At 41.2% G+C, this 26,531-nt stretch overlaps 1 protein-coding gene across 3 annotated transcripts in view; it reads right to left on the reverse strand.

Moving 5' to 3' along the window:
• Positions 1 to 26,531, reverse strand: part of LOC124051724 (WD repeat-containing protein 70) — a 35,529-nt gene that overhangs the window by 1,924 nt on the left and 7,074 nt on the right. For all 3 annotated transcript variants that reach the window (XM_046375361.1, XM_046375359.1, XM_046375362.1), the window contains exons 9-16: positions 26,417 to 26,493; positions 20,030 to 20,204; positions 11,361 to 11,460; positions 10,821 to 10,905; positions 10,581 to 10,719; positions 4,150 to 4,250; positions 3,590 to 3,669; positions 1,760 to 1,876 (exon numbers count right to left, since the gene is read on the reverse strand). In XM_046375361.1, coding sequence (XP_046231317.1) covers positions 1,760 to 1,876; positions 3,590 to 3,669; positions 4,150 to 4,250; positions 10,581 to 10,719; positions 10,821 to 10,905; positions 11,361 to 11,460; positions 20,030 to 20,204; positions 26,417 to 26,493 — 874 coding nt within the window. The remainder of the gene's footprint in view (positions 1 to 1,759; positions 1,877 to 3,589; positions 3,670 to 4,149; positions 4,251 to 10,580; positions 10,720 to 10,820; positions 10,906 to 11,360; positions 11,461 to 20,029; positions 20,205 to 26,416; positions 26,494 to 26,531) is intronic.

Below are 26,531 nucleotides of genomic sequence, written 5' to 3' on the forward strand. Positions count from 1 at the left end.
GACAAATAATACGGTTTGCTGTGCTGTCAGTTGTACTAACAGACCATGGTGACGGCCATTTTGGTAGTGCATAATTCCCAACATGTTGAACTGTTCCTTTAACTGTATCTTCTGTTGCACAGATAATTATAATAAATCCATTAAACCCTACTGAAGTCCACAAAAAGTATTTTTATTCATTACTTTGCATACATAACAATGTGCACTGGTATTCATAAAAAATGCTATCTTTACTGTTGAACACAGTTGGATGTGCACAAAGTTTATGGTCAGTTTTCCACTCTGCTGTTGTAATAATTGACATTTTATCACATTATGAGATTTTTATTACTATAGTTCTGTTTTGTACACTTATTGTATTCTTACTCCAGAAAAGTAGTGCATAAAAGCTACACTGATCTTTGTTGATGTTACAGTACTTCTGGGCTGTTGCCTGTATTTGACTGCACTTAATGGAGCTTTTGGGGGTGGGGGACGTCCTGCTTTCCAGAGAGGGCATTACGGCTGTCTTAAAAGATCAAGGATAAGATAAACACATGCATGTGCACACACATATACATTCTCATACTTCAACACACACGGATTCCCTGCTGCAGTTGGGCAGTGAGGTTGTTTGGGGGATTGAGAGGTACCTCTTTCCATTGCTTGTAAGCAACGAGCCAACCACCAAACATTACCTTGCACTTATGCAAAGTCATTCTACACAGAGGATAAACAATATAAAGACAGCCTGTCGTCTAAAAACCACTGGCCTGCTATCAAGTAGTCAGACATTTCATCTCATTTGCAAAGGATTTTCCATCTTTCTCTCAACCTCTATGACTCCACATGTTTTTATACTCGTATACAATAACATGCAAAAGTGTTAAGCCATTGCAACAATTCATAATTAATGTCATTTAACTGAGCTGTGGTTTTAGCCACACAACTCAAAATTGATATTAAATTTATATATCCTCTGAATGCGTAACATTTTGTTCGCATTAGTGGCCAGCTGTGGCTTTTTTTAAGTGGTCCAGTTGTAAATTAGATTATCATGAACCACCACCTTTTTTAAGTTTGGTGACTTTCTGTGTGTTTCATGTCTAAATGTAAAAAAACATTTGCACTGGAGATCCCCTACATTGTTTTAAGTATGTAGTGCCGAAGAAACAAGTAAGTGGACTGTGGGGTGAATAAAGTGAAAAAAACGCAGCAAAGAACCAGCTGGAAGAGAGTGAAGCAGGAAATGTTGTCTGGCACCTTCACTTATTGGAACTAAGCTCAAAAAAGTATCCATGATCATGCATAGCTGTGTCACTCGTGAAAGTACTGCAGTGAAAACATAGACAGACCGACCGTGGGGTCCAGAGAAAGTTCAAAATGCATCATTATGTCCCAGCAGTTAAAAAATATGAGACAACAGCAGGCCACAATGAATCTCTGAGAGGCCAAGTTGGAGCGGCACTGTGACAGCTCTCGGCTTCAGCTGGATTGCGTAATACTGAACACATCAACAACTGCGGTTTTGTACATCTGCCTCAAACAGAATCAAGCATTCATCAAGTAAAGAACATGAATAAAAAATATAGCTGTAAATAATACTGTATCTGTAAATCATGATGATACTCACTTTCAAATGATGGTATTCGCTGAGCATTTTTGTTTTTGCTTTGTCTTGTATCCCAGAAACACTGAATGTACACTTCCTCTTCTATCTTTTTTAAGTTTTCTAAATTTAGCACTAATAAAAGTGAAAAAAAAACAAGGAGCACTTTACCTGGTCCAGACACAGGAGGCTCGGGTTTGTGGGATTTCTTTGGGTCAAGTCTGTCCTTCTCCAGCTGTTTCCGTGTGCTCCGCTGCCGGGCCTCTCTGAACATGGGCAAGGCATGAGCTGGAGGGTACACAAGGATAATCAATTTGCTTAGGTAACTGAAACTGCAAGAGCAGAAAACACAGCAGCACAAATAAGCAGGCATGGCACCAGGCAATATGTTCCAAAATGTGCAAACATGTGCTTTTAGCTTGCATATCCTTCTGCTATCGTAAATGAAGACAAAGTTGAAAGCACACTGACTACTACCCCTTGCATTTACACAAAAATACAAGCACCTGTTGACCCCTGGCAGCATCTCTCCTCTCGTGTACTCTTTCTGCAATAGTGCACACCAACATATTCATTATATCCCCTATGTTTACATTTAGACAATCACTCTGCCGCTCTTCACACTTTTGTGAACACTATCACAATAAAGGCCCCCAGCACTTAAATCCACGAGTGTGTGAGTGAACGTGTGGATGAGTAAGTGTGAACGAGTGCCCTCAAATATGTAAGAAGGAGAGTGTGTGTGTGTGTGTGTGTGTGTGTGTGTAAAGTCAGTGTATGCTCTGCTCTTATCCTCAGGGGTTACAAAGAGACACTTTAGTAAAGGGCTAGATAAAGTGATTTTCCATTCAGGTGCCCTGCCGCTGTTCAGCGTTAATTCTTCTCTTCCACGCTACATTAAGCAAAAAGGTTACTGTTAACAGATTCCCTCGCTTTTCTCAATGGGCCATCATTTGCTTCCTGTCCCCTCTAATTTTCCAGTGCCAGGGCATCAAGTGCGTCACTCGCCACTCGTGGCAGTCAAATGCCTGCCTACTTCACACCCAGTTGGCATGGCAATGAAACCACATGATGCATCTGAAAAGGCTGCAGTAGCCCAAACAGTAAATGGCATTTGAATTGAGTCTTAGCAGCCAATCAGGGAGGACGTGTCTGCAGCTGTTCTGTTCCTGGAGGTTCATGACTTCAATCTGGGGGCAAAGGAGAGTGAGACACGCACAGAGGAGATGACAGCCTCGTGTGTCGCTGATATGACAGGATGACAGGTAGGGGTGTGTGTGCGGTGTGGACAAGCAAGGAGATCACGCCAGCAGAGGTGGGACAGGCGGCTGTTCCTAGCGTGATCCGGCGTGACTGCAGACCACATGGCCGCCGCGTGGCACAGTGCCCCGTGGCTGTCCATCCATTCATCCACACCCTACTCCATCAGCTAAAGGGCCTGTGAAAGCCGTGAACACTCTCTCATTCCTCGCAAAGCCAGCCCCCCTCCCACACACACACACACACACACACCGCTATGAGAAAGGATGTGTTTGAAAGTATCTGTGTGCGTGCGAGGGTGAAACAGAGAGATAGAAGGTAAACAGAGGTTAGTAGTTTTATTCTTTATTTCTGAGAAGCAGGATGCTCAGAGTGCACTCCACTTTGTCAGATCATGCACTTGATAGATGGGCTGCACTGTTTTGGTGATGTCTCTCTCTTGCTGTTAAAACACACAGTGCCCCATCGTGTGAAGAGCACTGAGCACAGATGGGTTAGTGGCTCAAGGTGGATTAAACTGCTAGAGGGCTTCGAGAAAGGCACTTCACTTTAATTGCTTCAGTAATTGTTTACCGATTACACGGCGATGTGTGAAACTGCATGCCATGCAAAGCACAGCAAGAGAGCAGGGAATTAAGTTCAAAGTTCACTAAGTGGAGAACTCTATTATTCTTCGAAGGTACGGAAGAAATGGGTCGTGAGTGTGTTTGGGTCTTCGAGTACAGACATGGAAGAACTTACGTGTGATGATGTAATCTTGCGTTAGCATCTCTGCTTGTTTCTCCTTACGCTTGCTCTTCACTACACAAAGCATAGCCCCCCTGTTGATTATAAGCCAGTTGGTTACCAATGTTGCTATTTGAAGGGATCACATAGAAAACAAGAAACGAAGGATTTTTATTCACCTAAAGAGGTTTTGGTTTGATTAACACAGAGACAGATGATGGACTTACTGTTATTAATCAGCATCATTTAATATTTTTTTTAATCAATTTTGCAACTGCATTGTCAATCTGAGACAGGTAGACAGCAACAGGCAGATGTCACGCCAATGTTTATGCTGCTCTGACAAGATGAGAAGAACAAGCTACACTTGCTGTGTTGACTGCCATGAACAACTGTTATCCAGTGCAACAATATGGCTCTTTAATGTGTGTTTGATTGCTTTTGATAAACAACTGTTTTACGGCATGATGTTAACATCAGACTGAAAGTGCTAATGGATAGATTCATTGTTGTATCCTCAGGGGAACTGCTGTCAGTAAAAAGGAGATAAATTCACACCAAGCAACTGAACATACCTGTGGCTTTTAACAGGATCATAGTAGACCTTAGCCAGTCCATTCCCAGTTCCCACCATTATCTGGTTAAGTTTTGGGTGCCACAGGCAGCGGATGACACTCTGGAATAGAAAGACAGACAGAAACAAGATTCAGGTAAATGTTTATTCATTTTTTTTGTACAGTATCTGGCACATGCAACAAAAGCAGGTCGCAGCCCACAGCAGGTTGTGAACAACCTTCTCTATTGTGGGTCAGATTTGTAAGGATGTTTCTGCTTCTCAGATTTTATTGTCTTGAGTATTGTTAATATGTGTGACACAGGTTGGTTGTGGTACAGTGGGGATCAGTCCCAGTGTGCTCTGCTGCTCTAGTTGACTATATTTGGTTGTTGGGATGAGGGCTGGATCCTTCAGTCTGTCTGTGTGTGACAGATGGCCCAGTGCCAATAGGCAAATGTGACCACATTTATCCAGAGGTGTGTATGTCTGTGTGTGAGAGCAAAAGAGGGGCAGCGAGAGAAATACACACACACAGCTGCTGGACTGTGAGGAAGACCCAGTGTACGTTCTGTGACATTTGAGCCACAGTAGAGAGCAACAGTGCCTCCTTTCTTCACATCCTCATATCATTTTAGCGTCAAGAGTATCATCATTAACACACATCTTTGTACTTTTGGTGCAGATGTGCATGCCCCATAGTTGTGCATAATTTTGAGAGAGTGAGCATTTGGCATGTTCTTTATGTGGAACACAGTCAGCAATCTGGGGAGGAGGCGGGGGTCTAGGGCAGGGGCATAGGATGGGGGGTGGGTAGGACTACGACCGGGATGTCCAGATTCTGTGACGGAGAAAGCTGCTTAGTGCCCAGCTGTTCAGCTTCCCACCAGGATACCAGGGGAAGGAGTCTCAGTCACACACAAACATGATCACACACACGCACACACATGCACACACATGCACACAGGAAAGTTACTGGTGATAAAAATAAGATAAAATAAGAAAACTAAAAAAATACAACTTGAATTGATCATACAAAACAAAACATCCAACCAATATTACATATGAAATTCTGTCACTGTGTCAATAAATGTTCTTAAATGTTCCAAGATTTTCCTGCAAGTATGCAATGTGCACAAGACGTAGTGCCTGTAGTGAGTTAAAATAATTCACAATCTGCTTAAATTTAAGACAAACCGTGTACTTGCATATGTACACTCTGAGGCCAACCGCTCAGTGGTGTGTAGCTCATGGAACAGATGAGGGTTAATCTGCTCAACCAGATCATGAGCTGACTGTAACTGATCGAAAGATCTGGAAAACGCTTTAAACAGTATGTGCTTAACATTGAGCCTTGTGTATTCCATTCATACATCAGCAGATAGAGGATACCAAGTATAAACAACTTAACACAAATGCAAATATGTTTGCACTGAAGAAAATCCACTGCATTATCTCTTAATTTAAGAAATAATTCTGAACAACCTGCTGTAATTTTCCTGAGCACCAAGCTTAACATGTATCAGCATGTATATATCATGAACTGAACTACACACTGTGGATGTGCTTCAGTAAAAATGTGTAATAGGCTATAAATTTCCCCGTCAGGGTTGCTGAAGCAACCCAGACAGTCCCTATACGTGAGGGAAGGTAGAAATGACAGTTAGGAATTCTGTTACACTCCACAGGTACTGTAAAAGGTTGAGGAATTCACCTAATGCACAGCACAGCACAGCAACACAACACACAGCCATCTAAATCAGACTGTAAAAACCGAAATAAAAAGTGACAACACAACCAGGTATCTCCAGCCCAGCTGACTTCAGAAAACAACCTCTTTGGACCCAAACAAATCATTCTGTCAGCAGTGAAACAAGTCGAACAGCAAGAGTGGAGCAGCCCAAAACAGACCAGTTCAGTGGGGCCCACCCCAGCTGGATCCACTGAGAAGCCCACAGCCAAGCACAGCTCAAGTCCAGTACAACAGTAAGACTGCTTTCCAGATATCCAGAGCAGCATGTTTACACTCTAGGAACCCGTGTTTACGCTTAACGTCCACTAAATTACATCACATCGTGAAGGAGGAACCTTTAATCAGTCAGGTCTTCAGTAGAAGCCTTCTATGTCCCACCAGATTGAAACACCAAACACTGCTTAAGAGTAAATAAGACAACAGCCACTGGCCTGTGTATGTATGCTGATTATGAAAAAGTTATGCAGCACTAATGGGACACAACAGTCACAGCTGTGTTCCTCATTTAGTCGCTGGTGAATGGATCCAAATGTGCAATGCTTCTGACAGACTTGGCTAAACAGGCCAGCTGAATGCAGTGGGGGGAAACGGAGAACTCAAGACTTAGCACCTCAGCTGCACACTGAGTGGGCACACGTCCGAGAAGTCTGTAATTAGTATGAACTGCCTTGCTGGAACAACTGGCTTTTACAACTCGCAAGATTTACTTGGCAAGATGCACAAGAAAGAACAGAGTTAAGGTTTCCCTTCTTCCTTTCAAGCTTGGCTCCTCTGACTGAGGATGAAAGACCAACCATTCACACCGAAGGCATCCTCGATAAGCATGGTACAGGGTTTTTCAAGAGCCATCAAGCATAAGACAGTAGGTGAAGCTTGGGAAAACAGCAAATAGTAAAGGTGACCCAAAGATTTCCTCTCACTACATGTTTTTTTTACCCAGAACAATGCATCTTTTAGACTTTTCAGGTTATTTAACAAGTCATTCTGATTATTTACAATTTTAAGTTTGTAAGTCAAACTCAATATGAGCATATCATACTCTGGATGCTCTGACACCACCTTTTCCTCTCCCAACAGAGATTCCTATACAGATATTCAGGATTACTGGCTAATACTGAGAACTGACCCAAAGCCAGTGCTCTTTTTTATTTACCGGTACAAATCTGTCCTCACTGAATAGATCAGACTGGGGTTTTTCTTCTTTATTTTTCTTTATTACCCTATAGCTGTGCATACATTTGTAACAATAAGAGGTGTGGACATAATCATGGACCAAACTTTAATTTAAAGAGCTGCAGGTTTACGTTGGTCTGCATTTGAAATTCATCCAAGAGCTCACTGCTTTGATAGTCACCAGGGTCTCACCTGGTTCATGCCCCATTTGATGGAATAAGATAAGCTTAATAAGATAAGCCTGTCCGACATATTTACCAAATGAGCCAAAAACAGCCTCCTCTCCCAAGCACACCCCAGAATCCAGGTCTGGGGTTATGTAGACTGTTTAGTTAGAAATGATTGGTGGCCCTTCCTTTCACTTGCCTGCCTGGTACGCCACTTTATAAAGGCTGCACTTAAATTCTCGGGCCATCCAAGAAGCAGACGGCTGATGTAAACATAGTAAATAGCACATTCATCAGGTTCACTGAGTTCGCATGTCAACCAGAAAAAAGTGATCTGCTGCAAAACTAAATTTCAATGCATAAAATCACTTTAAAGGGGGTAAAGCCACCAGTAAAATTTGGTGCAGTTAAAGTCACATTGGTAGAGTATTAGTCAGTGGGTTGGGAGGAGGGCTGGATGCAGAGGATGAATTTTCTGACAACCATCAAGTGAGAATATGGGGTACATCATCAGGAAAGGCAATAAATCCAAAAAAGTAGAACATCAACATGGTCTAGACTAGGCAATCTGACATCCAACCTTTACCACAAAAATGTGATGCTCTTATCTCTACCTCTCTATTTCCATTTGTTCATTTATGTCAAAATGGGAAAAAGTAAACTAAGATACCTATGCAAATAACTGATATTAGAGTAACTAATCTTGGATAAGAACAGATGATGATAATTACCATTAGTAACAACTGCTCCGATTTCTGAAGTCCACAAATAACATTATTTTCTTATGCAACATGTATTTCCTCAGTGCCCCAGCACCACTCAACACAATGTGTGTGTATGTAAACAAAGCAATTAAATTAAGTTATGTGACTGCAAGAAACTTCTCAAATATGTGAATGGCTTCAAAGCATACTATGAGTTAAGTGCTTTAATCATTACCATATAAATTTTAAAGAGGTTAGTACAAATAACACAAATAAAATCATTGCCAAGGCAATTGGCAGCCTATAACAGTCTCTAACCTACATTGTTTTTCGTGGCACCAGGTTGGATTTTGTGGAAAATCTGCTAGACTTCTGCACGGCACAAATGGAGATCAGACGGGAAGAGGTTTTGCCGTCCCTTCCAGTGAAACTGAACTAAAGCTTTCAGTTTCTCACAATAGTAGATGGTGGAGCGAGTAAAGGGCCAATGGAAAAATCACTTCCAAATGTTTACTCTCCCCAATAAAGAAGTGAAGACAAACGTCCGTGGAGTGATGCAAAGGAGGAGGAGGGTTGGTACCTTCTAAACAGACTCTCTGACCCAAAGTGTCCCTAGTCTTCTGTTAATGCTGCCTATAGAGATATCGCCAACACAGTGATGTGGGTGCAGGGAGACCTTATATACAACATATGATGGTGACTGCTGCTAGGTGTGAATGACAGACAACCATACATATGTAGATTATGCTGTTTGCAAATTAATAATGTTACCTTATGTCTTTGAGCAATATTTAGCTCTACAACCACACAGGAGATGCAGCTGTCTAGAGAGGACAGGACAATCGCATCATCATATAACCAAGAGAGGACCTAGAGAATGTGGTTTTAATTTTGAGAAACCCTTGCAGAAACAACAGAGTAACATAGGTGTGTGACAGATGTTGTTCTCATTGAATGAAGGATGGAAGTACACTAAAGAACTGAGAGTGAGTTTATTGATGTTAAAAATGCTATTTTTATCAAACTAACCATCATAAAACTCAGTCAATTCAATTTTAATGCAGCATCAGTCTTATTCCTATGTCTGACAGGCTCATGTAGCTCTCTCATACATGTGTGCAGACTCGAAAGCTCACAGAAGTCACATTTAGATAAGAAAATAACAAATAAAAAAAATGAACACTTTTCAAAATCAATTAAAGCTAAAATCTCGGATAAAAATGGGTCACCGACAACACGGACTGCCCTCCCGTCCACTCAGTTAGTGCAACTGTGTAGCAGTTTGTACACTTAGTGTTGATGCTGTGCCAAGGTTTGCAGGCTAACAGCAGCTGGCTGGCAGAACAGGGGGATGCACACACAAACCGAGCTTTTGTCTTTTTCTCCCCTCTCGGGCATGTTCACTCAGTGGTCCATATGAAAGTGTCATGTCTTAGTCGGGGAGACCAAGTTAGAAGCTATTAGCCTCTGTCAGACCTCACTGTTATGACTACAGATACACTGTGCTAAATCTGTTGAAAAGGAGACAGAGGAGGAGGAGGAAGAGAACCAGGAAGTAACAAAAACACATTTTTCTACTGAAAACAGTAACTCTGCCCTTCATTTCAGCACCTGTGGCTGGTTGCCTTCACCAAATGGATTTCTGAGAAAGCAGGATTAGTATAATGTGCATAGTACGCTAACGTGTTTGACAGTGCAGTGCAGTCTGTTCATGTGAATGGAACAGGCTGATAATTTAATTTCATATGTAACTCAAAGGCAGTGCGCAGTGCATATGAAAGCGTCAATAGTTGTTCTGCCAAAGCTTTGTGGGAATAACTTGCAATAAGGAAAGGTCACATTACTCCACTTTCTCCTAGCTTGAACCACTTTTGAAACTTTCTTCCTTTGCCTTCACTCCAGTCCATAACTTCTCATATTCCTCTGTATTTTCCACCAAATACACCAATGTTCCTGTCAATCATTCATCCAGTGTGGAGATAGAGAAAATATGTATTCTGCCACACTGCTGATATATGACTGGTGTAAGACACATAGTAATTTAAAAGGAAAATGTATAGTGACTGCCAGAGGATTGGAATATTTGATATTTTCTTACAAAAAATATATAATTAATTTCTCTTCCCGTGTGTGTACATATTAATTAAAATGACCCTTAAGGCAATTTTTGTAGACTTGAGATTCTGTTGACTTCACAATTCGAGCTCTGTATCTCTGAATTTCTACTACTACATAGTTGCTGTTAGAAATTAATGAATACTGACTAAAATAAATGACAGATTTAAGGTCTAATCCACTCGAATAATCCTTTGTTGGGTTAAATAGGAAATTAATATAATCTCCATATCAGGCCAGTCAAATCTGTTTGGCTATTGTAATGAGGGCTTAGACCACTTTTGTGTTTTCAGGATGCTATAACTCAATATGAACATTTAAGACTGGGGTTTTGATTGAGCCCAGACTGCTTATGTGGAGGAGAAATGACATGCACATTGGTTTCATTATGTTTCAATGTGGACTTCTTTTGTTTTTTTTTTCCCCACTGTGCATTATTTTGAGTCATTTTGATTTGTAACCAACATATCATATCAGACAGTTGAAAAACAAGCACAAAAAAACCACAGTTGCGGTTGTGAAAATTTGATGCTGAACTTACCGCATTGGTGACCTCTATCTCATAGACCTTCTGAAAGGAAGTTCGGTCAAAGAAGGCCAACTTCCCATTTCCCTCCTCTTTCTTCACTGAGGTCCCCGTTACAAGAAGCTTGTCATCTGGGCTAAAACAGCAGTCAGTCCTTATAGGGAAAATGACACATACAATATCATCAATTCACAGTCCAGACATTATTTACAGTAATCAAGAACTGTAACTAAGATGATGGTTAAAAATGTTCACATTGTAAAGTAGTTGGTCAGTCCATTAGCTACTTTCACAGGCTGCCTGAAGTTGCGTATATCCCACATCTTCAGAGTGTCGTCACCTAGAAAATAGATGGAGACATCAAGTAAAAGGTGAGACTTACCTTACAGAACGTCATCATGGTGCAACTGTCACTGTAGTTACTTATTTTGCTAGAGCAAAGTAAATACTGCCTTTTCTTGACTATACAACAAGACTGTCATTTATTTATTTTTCATTTACAAAATTCACATTACAATAATAGGACTATTACACAGAGTTATTTCTGACCATCACACATCAAGATAACCTCATGTGTTTCCATGGATGCATCTTGTCAGCCTTCTACATTGTTTTGGTGGTGGTATCTGTTTCTTTTCACACTCTGGAAGCATCATACCCCCTCCAAAAAAAAAAATCACTTGAGATGATGCACTGAACCTAATAAATTTGGGCTACTGATGAATGCAAACTTCAGTACGTGTAACTGCTGGCTGTATGGTTTGGAGGAAACCTAAACTAAAATATTTTTCTTACCCCCACGTGAAGCGAGAGTCATGCCATCATAGGAGAACGACAGACAGGAGGTGTCTGATCCTGGAATATGTGCTTGCCGACAATGGAACTTTGTATGGACCTGAGAAGAAAGAGAACACAATCCACTGACCACAGGGATTTATGCTGATATAGTTTATGGCTTCACTGTGACGTAGTAAAACTACAGCTTCGGATGCAGGTTCTGTATAAACAGCAATGAACACATACTAACTGTGACTTAAAGACTGGCATGAATAGGTCAATTAACAGTTGAATGCCATTTCATTACTGTGTGTCATATGCACGGTCTGTGAAAGTGAAAATATAGTATAGATGTCAGGATAGCATGAATTTATTTCTCTTTGTGTGTAATAATAGTTATATGCAAGTGAAAATACAGAAAATACAGATCAACATGTAGTTGATCATTGATAAAAGAACAAAATGAATAAATAGTGCAGTTCTGCCTCTCTTTGCCATCAGTAAGATGTACTCTTTAGTCCTCTGCATCAGTAGCAGACGTTTCAGTTGGACCTTGCCATTCTGTCTTTAAAACAACACAGTTTCCATTTTCTCTGCGAATACCTTACAGTATATTCAACTGTAAAGCTCACTACAGCTTATGCAATATCAGCAAATTCACACATTCTTTAGCAAGGCTACAGACCACAGAGATTTACCTTGGCAAGCTTAGGTCTCTGCTGACAGATGTTTTTATTTTTCCCTTTGCGCCTGCCCGAAATAGTATTATAATACTCCCGTACAGTATACAATTTACCAGCCAATAACACACATCACGCACCTTTTTAACTACAGCTCTGGGCTAACATTGCCCTTTTATTTCGTTCTTATTAGCTATTCCTAAAAAGTGTTATCACAAGTGTCAACTATTTTGTAAGTGCCTCATCAAAGTACAAATGACCAGGATGACTAATTGATCACCAGGATCAATTAGAAAATATGGACAAACACTGTTAGCAGGGTTAAGGTTAATAAGAACGAGATTGAAAAGAGGTGCTTAAACAAAGTCTTACTTTAAAAGTGTGGGTTAGAAAGTAAATAAGTAACACACTACCAATTTACACATTAAAGTCAGGTTACTTGGTTACTAGTACTACTCAGCTCTGGGAACGTTTTTATTATGTTTTCTGTGGATCTAAAGCTTTGCCAAGTCTGAGAAAATATAGGGTTATCTGATGGTAACCCTAATGATGTCATCAGGGTTAACTTGGCTGGGGACTGTGGGGTATAGGATTTGAGATACATGGGCATTTACAGGTTTGATGAAAGACAACTGAAACTATCCCAAGTTCCATCTTCTCAGATGTAAGCATTTTTTTCATCTTCTGTGATTGGAAACTGAATCTATTTGGTTTCAGTTCTGTTAGGATATCATCTTGGAGTTATGGACTTTGTTATTTCCAGGAATTTTACACACCAAACGATGAACTGACAAAGTGAGAAAATAAGATAAGATTATTGTTACAAGATAAATTGTTAATGAAAATAATTTCAGAGGCAGAGCTGGTACACATTCAACACAAGACACAGCAGCTGAGAAGCTGGGAATGGAAAAACAGGCAGTCAGCACAAAGTCCTTTGTCAGGCCATTCATGTGTTTAATTCTGCCCTTGTACCCATTTCCCAGGCATGTTGCTGTATATGAGAGTGTGATCTTACTCAACTTGGCTGTGATGATCAGCATGTAACACTGAAAACCAAGTAGGCTAAGTGGCATTTCAGTTGAGGGTCATTGCATGGAGGTGAAAGCCGACCAATTATAAATGCTAGAGAATAGAATCTCACCTCAATTATGAGGTCCAAAAAAGATGGGTTGTTTCAAACTTTTAGGAGAAAGGCTTGCATTGGTGGCATTTTTGGGACACTTGGGAAACCATGAGAAATTTCCATTCAAGTCATCTAAAATATTCTTAATTAAGCCACTGCAGACATGCCCCCCCCCGCAAACAGAAGCCTTTTAACTCCTCGTCTAAACAGCTGTCTCCAAGATGGCAAGCCATTCTGTGTACTTTCTCAGTGCTCACTCTGTCTAAGTGGCTTACTACTGTAGAGCAGAAGGCTTGTGCGCAAAGGGCTGCTGATTCAAGCTGGAAATAACCCCCCCAACCACACACACACTACTCTCTATCTTTCTCACACATACACACTAAGAAACAGCAAGAAGAAAAAGCAACAGAAGTGAAAAAGGAGATCACCAATAAACAAATATAAGGATGCCAATTTTCATGTTACTCAGCGTATTTTAAGTTTTTACTCTAGACTTTACGTTTACTAATGTATGTAGTTATTATTTTCTTTATCGATTGATCTGAAGCAAACCCCCTCTGAGTCATTTAGTCTATATAAATATCCATTCTGGTGTCTTCAAACTGCACAATTTGTACTGCCAACAGTTTAAAGAGCCAACAGTTCATCCCTATGCACCAAAGACACACTGGGAAGAAAAGCAGCACATTCTCATATTTGAGAAGCTAAAGCCAGTGAATGTTGGACATTCAACTTTTTTGCTTGATAAATGACTTTAACACCTAACTGATAAAATGGTTGCAGATTCATATTCTGTCTGTCAACGAATCAACTAATTGTTTCATCACCAAGTGCAATGACTGCCTGTTTCTTTTCTATGCTTCCTCCCACATCTACGTAATTCCCAGTGTCTCAGTTTCACCTGCACTCAGTACAGCCAGATTACAGAGATCGATCATTAAAAGACAGCAGTGAAGCAACAGTCTGGGAAGTAGGTTTGCTAACACTCAAACAAACATAACCTTGGTTTATACGTCTGCATTTTCATTAATTCTAAACGGAATGCAAATAAATCAGTGAAAAGAGAATTGCAGCAATACAGGCTTTTGACTCAGAAAGCTGAATAAGGAATTTGAAGTGAGCACAGAGCGTGGAAGACAGATAAGATAGAGAAGTGTGGAGAACTGCTGGCAAAAAGAGCAGGAGAGAGTGGAGAGTAGAGCATGAGGTGAATGAGTGATGTGTCCTTATGATACAAGAAGGAAATGAGGCCATACTTCACTTCCAAAGTAAATGGAGGGAAGTTATTAACTTGGACGAGACAGATAACACTGTTACCTTGAACTGTAGATAACACAGATTCCACTTTTTCAGGCCTTGGCCATTTAGACTCTGTAGTCTCTCCAGGGATAACTTTCTGCTTCCCATCATCATTTTACTCACGTATTACCTTTGACTCAAATCCATTCTGCTCATTTGTTATCATAGATTATCTAGCCACTCTTTTATTTGCTGCATTAAAATTGACATGGTTGAGTGATAAAAGTCAAGAGGTCAATTTAATATAAAGACTACATTTTCTAATCTTACAGCAGGTGTAGAACAGCTTGGTCACAGGCTATCTCTGGCCTGCTAAACAGCAACTAAAGCATAATGTGTAAGGCTTAAACACACAATACTCTACATTGAAGGCACATGGTGGCTGATTGAGCTTTGAGAACTGACTACTTTATTTGATCAGCCTACAACAAAGACATTGGGGGGCCCATTTCAATCATGCAATCACAATGACCACTGCACTGCTACGTCATGTGCACATGGACAATGGGAGCATATCCAAACATACAAAAATTCCATTCATATAGCTGGAAGCACATGAATGCCCTGTGGGCATGAATAGGTTGCACTGGATCAGCAGACTATGAACGGGAGGGTGTGCTAATGAACCATTTTGCTGTAATTATCTTGTCTTATGTACTGTTGCATGAAGCTCAATTGCATGCCATAAAATTTGTCCCAGTGGAGAGGAGAGTCCAGGTACAGAGTAGCAGTGTAAGAAAACATGGCACCAAACATGTAGATATTACACCATAAATATACCATGAAGAGAAGGTGATGAAATCTGCCGTTCATTTTTTTTTCTAAAACATGATCCCAAAAGAATGTTTTTAACTACAGCCACAGGTTTCCTCAGGTCACCCATGAGAAAAGTTATGAGCTTTGTTCGGCCCATGATGAATCACTCTACAGTTTTTTTTCCCCTCTTTTTTCATCTGACATCTTTCTCTCTAAGATTAACACCATCTGCTGTTCTCACACGCTGCGTTTTAACCCCGTTTATGTTGTACTGTCAGTGTCTGTTTTGTTTGCACTGAAAATAAATGTTTGCTGCATGTCCCTTTATATATTTTAAAAAAATGCGAGCAGACAAACAGATAGAATGAGGAAAAGACAGCCGTTGTCCATCTCTGGAGTAAATTATGAAAAGAAAAACAGAAACAAGACCGCTAAATGGATCAGTAAAAAATATTGTAACCTCATAAATAAAAGGCAATAGGAAAGGAAATAATAAGAACTATTTAATTTTTAAATTTAATAATCTCTATCCGTGAAAACACTGCCTTTATTAAGTAGCTAGTGGTTACTCTAGCTTTTTATTGCAAACACACACAGACTCCAGCTATTTCTAGATCATTTGCTGCTGTTGTGAAAGCTTGAGTGTTTATTTACAATCCTGCTGCTGGCTGGCATTGGTGGATGCCACGGTGTTTGCTTCCTGTGATAATCTACACAGCCGGTTTGTGAAATCGGATTCTGGTACACTGTTTTAAACTTTTCTCACGCCTTGTGACATCCCATGTAAACTGTGCCCCTCTGCTGGGCCTGAAAAAGCACTGGGCTGAATCGTTAGTTTTATTCAGCAAGCCAGCGTGTGCATTTTTCTACACAGATCTGCACATACACATTTCATATAAGACTGTGAGAACATTCATGTCTACACAGACACACACAGAGCCCCAGTACACATCTACTCCCATTCAGCAGGATGATACATAGCTGAAGGAACACAGCATTGGGTTTCATCCTCGGCAGACTATGATAACAATCTACCACAGGGCCAACTGTTCCTAACCACACTATCTGGGTATCATTATATAAATACCATGAGGCTCTGCCTTTCCCCAACCTCCCATACTTTTACAACCGCACACCTGAAAGACTTAACGATGCCCACTGTGCAGTCAGTTGTAACATCTCACTCTGACCTCTGCTACTTTCTGAGGATCGAGTGGCCAAACCACACAAGTCCTAAACAGCTGCTCTGATCTTTCATGGAAATCAACAAGCGGTGATGGTGAAGCCGTGTACTTGTGTGTGTGTGTGTGTGTGTGTGTGTTGGAGGATAACACTGGACACATAATCTGAAAATGTGTTCCATTAAAGTCACTGTATTTCTCTATGTCTCAGCTACAAATCAAAAAAGTAGGACTCTTTACATGCACTTTCCACATCTCTGTTCAGGGTTAAAACATGGGCACACAATGAAAGCTGTATCATGCACTTGATAAAACAGGTCATTTAGTAGAAAGTGTTCAAGGAGGGAATGCTGTGTGGCATGACAGAAATCACGAGCAAGTCACAATGGAGACAACAGAACTGAGATCAAGTGTAAATGTTTACCAGACTGTCTTTAGATAACCTAGAGAACTAGTACCATTTCAAAAGTGTCCATGAAGACATGTTCATGACGTTTTTTTGGTAATCAGATCCTAGACAGTTTTCTAAACATTTTCATTGGACTTTAACATGTTCTGTCTGTTTTAATCTTCCACAGTCCATTCATTTACGTTACTAGCTCACAGTGATACTGTCCAGCATCCGGCTGGTAAGTGTAAAACATACTGGCCAGCACAGGTGGTCAGTTTCAACAAGTGACAATAAAATGCCTGTGACAAGAATAAAACTGGGTGCTGAGTGGAGAAAACTGAGTCTGGAAGCTTCACTCATTTTATAAACATGAGCTAAAGGCAAGAATAATAAAATGAGGAAGACTTGCAGTTTGCATTGAGTCACAAAGCCAGCAAATGTGGAAAACAAGCGAAAGTTTGCAATGTCTTCTCACGATAACACTCCCCAACTGGGTAGTTCATCAAAACCACCTCTTTCAGGGTCCCACTTTGAAGTCTGGAAACAGCTAAGTCCATCAATGACATCATAACATTCCCCAGGTCTCTGTGGTAACGTTTTTGAACGAAGGCCTGCACCCTCAATGCACAAACTTTCACAGAGAGCACATTACCTGGCAACCATTTAAATGCAGCCTTGTAATTCTGGCACCGACCCCTCTGGTCAGAGAATGAGCATGCAATCACTCTCTGCAGCAGACCACTAAGAGAGACCTACTTGACTCTCCCATCATAGGATCAATCAACCCGTGTCAGGGTTCAAGAGCACGATGTGTCAACCTCAATAGCTTCTCCACAGGCTGAGCTCTAGATCAAGGTCATGTACATGATTGATCGTGATTGATCTTCCTGCATATTCTGGCCATGAGTAATAGTGGCGATACAAGAGGAGATAGGCCTCCTATGAGTGGGGGAGGGAGCAGCAATAAAAGCCTTGTGAGGTCAACTCCTTTTAAGGTTTTTGACTGAATTCGAGTCAGCAGCACAGGTTGCTGATTAGGGCAGAGGGCACCAACTAAATTCTTGAGCCATTTAGATGGGACAGGCTCCAGTGGTCAGGCAATACACATGACTATTATAAGCTGCTATGGGATGCTGGGTAAATATTTAGTTTGGAGAAAGAGAGGTAATAAATTTGGAGAGTTTTAATGCAATCGCTCACAGCCTGGGGGGGGGGATTATGGGTGAGGGGGGGAGAGATGGGAGTCAATACGACACGGGTGTGTGGAGCATGCTCCTTCAATAGGAAATTAGGTACCAAGAAAACAATCCTCCATCTAATGGCATTTTTTTGTGTCCTGTGATTATGAAGTTGACTGTAACTGACTGTAATTATCACGGAGCCTACTTCCCATCTGACTAATCTGGATAAACCCCTCTGTCCAATCAAGCTGTTCCAACTCACTAACTACAGCTTAATTGTCGCTGTCACTATTCTCATATGAAATAACAGGAGCATTCGACCTTGGCCACATATGGGGTTGGACAGATGAAAGGATATGAAGTGGAACAAAAGAATTAGGATAGAAATGTGCCAAAGCATTCAAGGCAGAAAAACAACTGGGTGTCTTGCATTGGACACTGGTTATCTTACAAAGTATTTAGCAATATCTGTGTGCAGTCCTCCGTCACTTTTATTTCCCATATGGAAATGTCAGTTTATAGTGTTTTAGGACTCCCAAATGAGTGACCACCAAATATTTCTCACACTGTGGACAAAAGCAACCTGCAAAACTGCTGTTTTGCAAAAGAGCTTGCCATAATGTAAAGAAATACTGACAATACCAATTCCAGTATACTGGAACGATGCCTGAAATGTGTCATCTTTGAAAATACGAATATGAGTGCAGCAGGTTCCCCAAGCCCCACTATTCAACAGAAATGTACCTCTTCCCATCTGTTTTGTTGCAGTGAATTTTGTGTGTGAACCAGCTAGCGAGCTGTATGCTGCCAAACCTAGCCGGCCAGTGATACCACACCAGAGACGCAGCACCATGGCAGCCACCAAGAAGAGAGATCCACAGGTGGACAGGCAACATGAGTTAAAGATGCAATGTGTAATATGCGCGTAAGAATTTTAGTTTTAAACATTCCACTCCCTCTCCTGCTGTGTCTCAGCTGTAGATCTCCACAGTACTGTTGCCAAACTGGTCACCGTAGGCCTTGGAAGCTGCATTTGGCCACTGTGTGTCTGTCCACTAGGAGGCTGGGGAGCCTGGTTCTGTTGCCCATGGTGTATCCTAATCCTAATACTCCCGTGGTGCTCCAAGTTCTCAGTCCACGCAAACTAGAATCAGCTGTTAGGGCCACTAGCTGCACAGCCAACTGACAAAACTACCTAACAGCAGATAGTAGCTACAGCTGTAGACAGATCCAGCAGAGAATAATAAGAAGCAGCATACAGCTGGACTGACCTTAAACAGGTGGCCAATTCTTATATATTGCAACTCTAAGGTGTAACCACTAGTGATAAAACATTTCAGAGACCCAGAAGATACAGATGGAGGAGATGCATGCTTCAGCACTGAATGGAAGTCATTTTTATCTCCAGTGACGAACAAATTTGTGAGTGAAAACAGCAAAATAAGTGAGAGCAATGCTATTTAGGAGCCAAGATCAACTATTAACTCAACTATGTACCTCTAGAAGAATGGAACACTTTGATCCCTTAATTGCCTAATTAACTAATAGTGGAAAATATACAGTGGGGAACTGGGAATGGGCCTCCCAGTAACTTTCGTGAAACTTCACTCAATCATCACACATCAGTGAATTCAGTTACATAATCAGCTATTCTGAGTCATGCTCGAGGCATGCTGATGTTAGGATGTAGCTCAAAACACCACTGTGTCTATGTACAACTCACAGAGCCTCCAATATGGCAGTAGACACTTGACTACCAGAGTTTGGATTGGATGAGAGCAAGTCAGCCCCAAGCCCACTACCATGTACCTGGTTAGTGAGATAACAGTGTCAATACAGGTCATTCAATAATATTTACAACTACTCACAGTGTGTAGAAACGCATTTTAAAGCCAAGCATTTTGAATTCTGGTCAGTGTTGGTCAGTGACTTGTTGAACTCTGAACTCCCTGCCCTGTGACCGGATGACCCGAGTCTAATGATTCCCGCACCCAAGGCCGTAACAAAACAGACAACCTATGTTTACAACCTACTGCACATTGTGGTGGTTGGTATGCGTGTTTGAAGACTCACACTGAGGTTTCTGTCCCAGATCTGGATGGTGCCATCCTGGCATCCTGCTGCAATCAGCTTCCCATCACGGCTGTAGGTGCAGCATGTGGGGATGACCTTCTTCCCCTGGAAGGAACGCGGTTTGAATAAAGACTTGTGCTTCTTCTCAGAGTTCAGGTCCCATGTGCGCACAGTACTGTGGACAGACACAGAATGTAAATTATCCTCACCCAGCTGTCATGAATCACTCATAAAATATCTTTCCCTCAAAACATATTTTAGTCATCAACACCATCCACCAACATAATAAATCAGAATCATGCAGAGAGACAGTGTGCTCCAGCCAATCTCATGAACTTAAGGTTAGGCAGCTATGTGTTGCAGGGTGAGGGGTTAGCAAACAGTACAACAGTAGATCAGTCTGACAGGCATGTCAGGCATGTCTGAAGATTCCATGAAATCCTTGATACATTTCATAAACTGGACCACTGAGAAGGAGGAATTAAAACGCAGACTTTTCATACAGCACATGTGCAAAGAAGAGGATTTATTCCAAAATGCCATAAAATGTCCAAACAAGGGATGTTAAACCCAACTTCTACCCACCTAACCAAAATCACCTGAGTTTCCACTGAACTACAAGTAGTTTGACATCTTTCCAGGGCTTTTTGTGAAAACAAGATGAATAAACAGAAGCAAAAGAGATGAAAAAGAAGAGATATAGAAAGTGACAAGGCAAAAATAATGACAAAGAGGACATTCCACTAGGTACCTACTAGTGCTGCGAGTGACCTCCAAAGCCTTAAACCTCCACATTTATTTACTGAACTACCTGACTACACAAAAACATGTTTAACCAACCTCTCACACACGCACACAAACACTCATGCCAGACAGAGTGTGTCCAAATGTGTCTGTGACCCACCGCTTGCTTTAGTGAGCATCATGACCTTTGGGTCATGAGGTCAGCAGAGGAGTATAAACATACAGACAGAGCTGCTACTAACAGCCAGGCAAGGATTCCTCTGTGGCTGGTTACAAAGTAGCAGACACACACACACGCATACCCACACTCAACTGTGTTTGGATAAGTCTAACAATGTGATACAAAAGCCAGCTGAAGACATATGGTTTGAGTGAGAACTGGCAAGGGTCAAATAAAACTCTGTTTGATGCATAGTTGTGTTTGACCAGAGCTGTTAATAAAGATGTCTTGCTGGAAAAAAGATGCTAAAGTCACATATAAAAGGTGGTTGCCCACTACGATCTGAAAGCATTATTATATTTTTTTATTCATATTTATCTGTGAGAGTGAATGTGAAAGAGTGAGAGCCACTGACTGGATGACAAATTAGTCCACCTGCTGCCTCACACAGACATCTCTATTTTGTTTACAGAGGACTGTAGGCGTCTGTCAAACCATTAAAGACAACATAACCTTTCACGTAGCGCACAAAACCTGGAATGCTATTTATCGTAAGGGCTCTTTCCAAAACATGGCAGAGCTGGCTGTCAGAGAAGCTGGAGCCCACCAGTATCGAGCAAGCGATGAGGACGAACTGAAGACTGCACACCCTCACCTGTCAGGAGCAAGACACAGAGCAGGGCAGGGAAAGGAAAACTTTTGGCTCTAATATGCGGTACTCTAGAATTGTCCAAGTGAAAAAACCCTCTGTCCCCCATTAGAGTTACAAAGATCAAAAGAAGTAACAATAAAAATGGACTGCAGCTTCACATAATTAAAGGTGCGCCTCTTATTCCAGGGAAAAACATCTGGGGCAGTCACAACCCTTATTCTCTCAGAGGAAGTTGTTGTTTTGGGAAAGTATTAGCAATAAAAGAATCTGAGATGTCAAAATATTCACATGTGACATAAAGAAACCAAGAAAAACATATGAGGGCAAAACCCACACACGTTCCTCTTTCCTTCGAACCCTGTTTTCCTTTCAATCAGCAGCCCTCCTTTTCCCACACAAACGCTTTAGAGACAGAGAGGTGAATGTAATAAAATGAGGCCCATACATCCTCAGTCATGCGTATGCACTTTACGAGGTAGCGCAGTCATTCACACATCCACTGAGGAGTGACAGCTCCCCAGGCCCCAGATTTTATCTGTCTGTCAGGTTACAGGCCTATAGGAGGTGACGGTTACCGGGATCCCCTTCCCAGATGACAAGATAAGGAAGAGAGGGATGAGAAAGGTGTAAGCCTGGTATATGGCTGTTTATTGGACAAATTCCAATGATGGGAATATGCTGTGTTGCCCAATGGCCAGTTGACCGAGTAAGTGGCGCTCTGTTATGAGAAGGCGGATTAGGAAGGAAAAGACGCTCCATCTTGCAGCTAAAGATAAAGAGGGGAAATAACAGTAGGATTTGGGAAGAGGCATATACACAGTGGCACTCAAGCAAGGAGACAAAGAGAAGAAACAATCTAGCTTAAGCACAGACACACTGTGAGTACAGGAGTTACTGGTTCAAATTTACAACATTATTAGTCTGATTCCAAAGTAGCAAATCAACCTAAAAAAGGCCTTAACAGGTCAGTTGAGAACACACAATGCAAGTACAAAAAGCCTGACTCAAGCTAAAAGAAATCAAGACAGCTCTTCAGATTTAATCAAACAATCTGGTTGATAAGATGGCTTCCCACAACGATCCCAGAAGGAAGTGGGCTGATATATAGTTCAAAAAGAAAAAAAATAAACACTGTACTCACACACTAAAGAACTAGAGGTTACTGCCAGTGAAAAAGTCCCCCATGACTGTAAATAAAGAAGGATAAATGGTATGGTATGGTATGCGCGTTCTTGGGCAGGATATGGAACACTTGCAGTGTAAGGCGGCCAGCAGTTGGAGACAAGCTGGACTGTGGATGAACCTGATTTGTTAACCTGTGCGAATCGCCCCAACTTGCTCATGCACATTATGTGATGTCTGTCTTCACTCGTCATCCCTGCTTTGTCACGCAGATCACACTTAGTAATTCAGCAGTAACGCCCTTTCTCTTCAAAAAATCAAGTAAGTCATCAACAATACTGACTTATATAAGGCTAAAAAAACGCTATGTGCAAAGGTGCCGCCTACTTCCCTACTTCCAGCACACTGTGAATCGGCACAGTGTAACTTTCTATTTTATCTCCATTGATTACTGCATAATATGTCACATGTATCACATTTTGTGTTTGGTTTGAGTGCATGACAAAGACAAATAGATTTTTTTCTCAGCAGTAAAACAACCTGCCATATTGTCCTCTGGGTCTCCTTGAATACAGCTACACATCCGAATCCAGCTGCAGCCCTGACAACAGGCCAGCACAAAGGGAATCCCTGGCATTCAGACCTCCTGGAAACATTCTTCAAATCGTGTGTATTTGAGTGTGCACATACATACACAATTAAGTCTCAGGACTCAACAGAAGTAACATGTGGTGCCAATTAGAAAGTCGCCATTTGTCCTGTCCTCAGCTCCACCGGCTGAAATTTCAGTCACAAAAAGAGCATAACATGAATTTTTGATCGTCCTCCTGGGGCTCTATAATACAACATGAAGTAAAAACAAGAATCAGCCATGTCATATCCTTAAAGTCAGAAATGCAAAGCTTTCCACAGTGTTAGTTATAATTTAACACAGTGATGCAGATGAACTTTTAACAAAATTTATTCAAGAATTTTAAGCTGCTACTGTTCAGGATTTTATTTATTAAAAAAGTCTACAGCTCATGAAAGTCCCCACCATATTTTTAGCTTACTTCAAGTTCAACTCTGCCAAAGAAACACTTCCACTGGAAGTAGTCCAAGCACATATTGCCTTGCCTTTCTGAGAAATAAATCCGTGGTTTTCAAACAGGTGTTCGGTCTTTCTGCAAAGACTCAGTTAATGTGGCTTAGTGCTTAGTATGCATTTGGATAAAACATGAATAATGTTGGAAAGCATTTTGCCATTTTGCAGTCGCACGACTGTCAAACAGAATGACAGAAGAAAATGAAATGTTGACGCTTTCACGCCAGCCCGAGCAGAAATGTTTTTTGCTGACGGACTTGAGTTGCACAGATCTCTATTAAGCCTCAGTGTGCAAGGACAATCACTACCACCCTGCTGCTGCATTATTATGCTTCATCAGTACTTCCCTCTCAGGGAGAAATCCTCTGGGTAAATGAAATCATTCAAGAAGCTGGGAGGTAGTTCTTATGAATGAGATTCCAAACAACTACTAGGGACCATTAATTAAGGAGCTGGGCGGTCCAGTGATCATGCTCAATAACCTATTCAAATAAACACAACAAAAACTCTCTAACTAGGCTGAGACAGGAAAAGAGACCTAGGTGTTGGTCTGATGTTTAAGCAGATACAGCAGACACCCACTGGTACTATTGCCCAACTGCTGGTCTATTCCCAAGAGGCCCACTGACCACAATCTGTCCTCTGCAGACTCCATGGTTGTTCAAAGGATGGCACTGATGTGGAGGGAGAAGCACAGATCATGAGGTGGTGACAGACAAAGACAGGAAGAAACACTGTTTGATGGTCCCCCAATAATACCTAGATCATTACTGATGGTATTTAAGACACATGAGAAAGAGGTAATCACCACAGAAAAACTGACACTCCAGTCAATCAAGCAAACACACCTCCAAATATATAAATCATCTTTTTCCCCAAAATTCCAATAAAGTAATTTTACAAGAAATTAAATGAGCAATTTAGACCATAACATTTTTTAAAAAGGTATTTTTTCAAGTCAGAATGTGAAAGTTGGGCCTGTCACATGTATTAAAATTGTGGAAATACTCATGAATTCAGTCCTGGGGCCAATGCCAAGAAGGAGGATACATTAGCTGTGTAAAATCCAGAACCCCTTCATGTCTGGTTGGATCAGGAAATACCTGGTTGCTTCTATCGCTGGCTTAATTTATAGCCACAGGAGCTCTGAATCAGGTTGTCCCATCAAAGATGATTAAATTTGCCAACACAAAAAAATAAAGAAATAAAAATAAACATGCATGCTAAAATACTGAATACTTAATTATGAACACAGGGAGTGCAGAAGTGAGCCTGTAAAATAATGTGTATGTTTAGCACTTGTTCACAGCTTAATTCTTTGAATTTTGAACTTTTGACTGAAAGTAGGTGGTTTGAGGGGTAATGTTTCAGCCAACTTAAGTAAAGCATTTAATCTCCAAGCAGCCCTAGTACTGCACTGCACATTACTAATGTGATGAATAAAAATGCAATATGAGAGATCTGACATGGGGTTAGACAGACATTTTTCACCTGTAGGTCAGTATAGGCAGTCCCTCCCTCTCTTTCCATCTCTCAGGTTGCTGTGCTGACCTGCTCTGCTGCTGTGAACCCTCCTCAGATGCAGCTGCTCTGCCTGTGAATGGTTCCCTGTGCGCTCCTCTCCACTGTTCTCCTGTGAGCTGGCCAGGGGCAACACCCAGTGCTAACGTGCCAGGGGAGGATTTCCAGAGCCTCAATATGAACTAAATAAACCAACCTCCACATCTGGGAGAGCAGTAACACTGGTAAACACTGGGCCATGGCCTGCCCACAAAGAAAGGCCCTTGTTTCCACTTAATGATGATAGCCCTGGGTTTCTGCACTGCTGCTTGTCACACTCACTTAGACTCATCACTGTGGTCTCACTCAAAGTCACACGTATACACTCCCAAATATTCACTCACACCTACACACAGGGCAAAGGGTGACAACTTCTGCAGTCATACAGGACTAGCGCTGCTTTAAAGGAGGTAGAAGGTTGCTAAAGCTGAATCAGAACGAAACGTGTGTGAGTGTCATCTTGTTTTCTCCATCAGTCTTGCTCTTGTCCAAATCAGTGCACATAAATAAATTGGGGCTGCCTTTGGACTACATCCAGTATAAAATGTGCTATGTGTCAATGAACAGCTGTGAGGCCAAGCTACTCTTTCTGGAGACATAATCTGGACTAGAGGACTCCCTGCTGGTGAAGGAGGACATAAGAGCAAAGAACAGTCTTGAAATATTGCAGTAGACACGACATGCACAAGTTAGATGACCAACATGAATAATCCTGAATAAATGTTGAAAAAGTAATCATTAGATATTCAAGAACATTTGTCTATGAATGTTATCATTAAACATGACACATCTGAAAAGAATTTAACCTGACAAAATAAATTGATATTTTGGTTGTTTCTGGATGTAGACCATTTAAAAAGTTTTTTCTGCCCATTCTGGTAAGTCACTTGGAACAAGAAGGATAAGAAAAGGAAAAAGAACTAATCATTTACAGCAAGAAAAAGCAAACAGACATGACACGGCATAGAATTTAAAATCATTACTACTAGATACAGTTGCAACACAGACAGAGGAGAAAGAAAAGGTTCTGGCTGCAATTCAGAAACACTGAACACTAAAACTCACCCATCATTGGAGCACGTCATGAACTCCTCTTTGATCTTGGGATGCCAGCAGCCACTGTTCAGCATTGCTGTGTGGCCCTGAAAAGAACAGAAAGTGAAAATTAACAAACTTATAT

The sequence above is a fragment of the Scatophagus argus genome, chromosome 20 (genome assembly GCF_020382885.2).
Source record: "Scatophagus argus isolate fScaArg1 chromosome 20, fScaArg1.pri, whole genome shotgun sequence".
In the NCBI taxonomy this organism is placed as follows: Eukaryota; Metazoa; Chordata; class Actinopteri; family Scatophagidae; genus Scatophagus; species Scatophagus argus.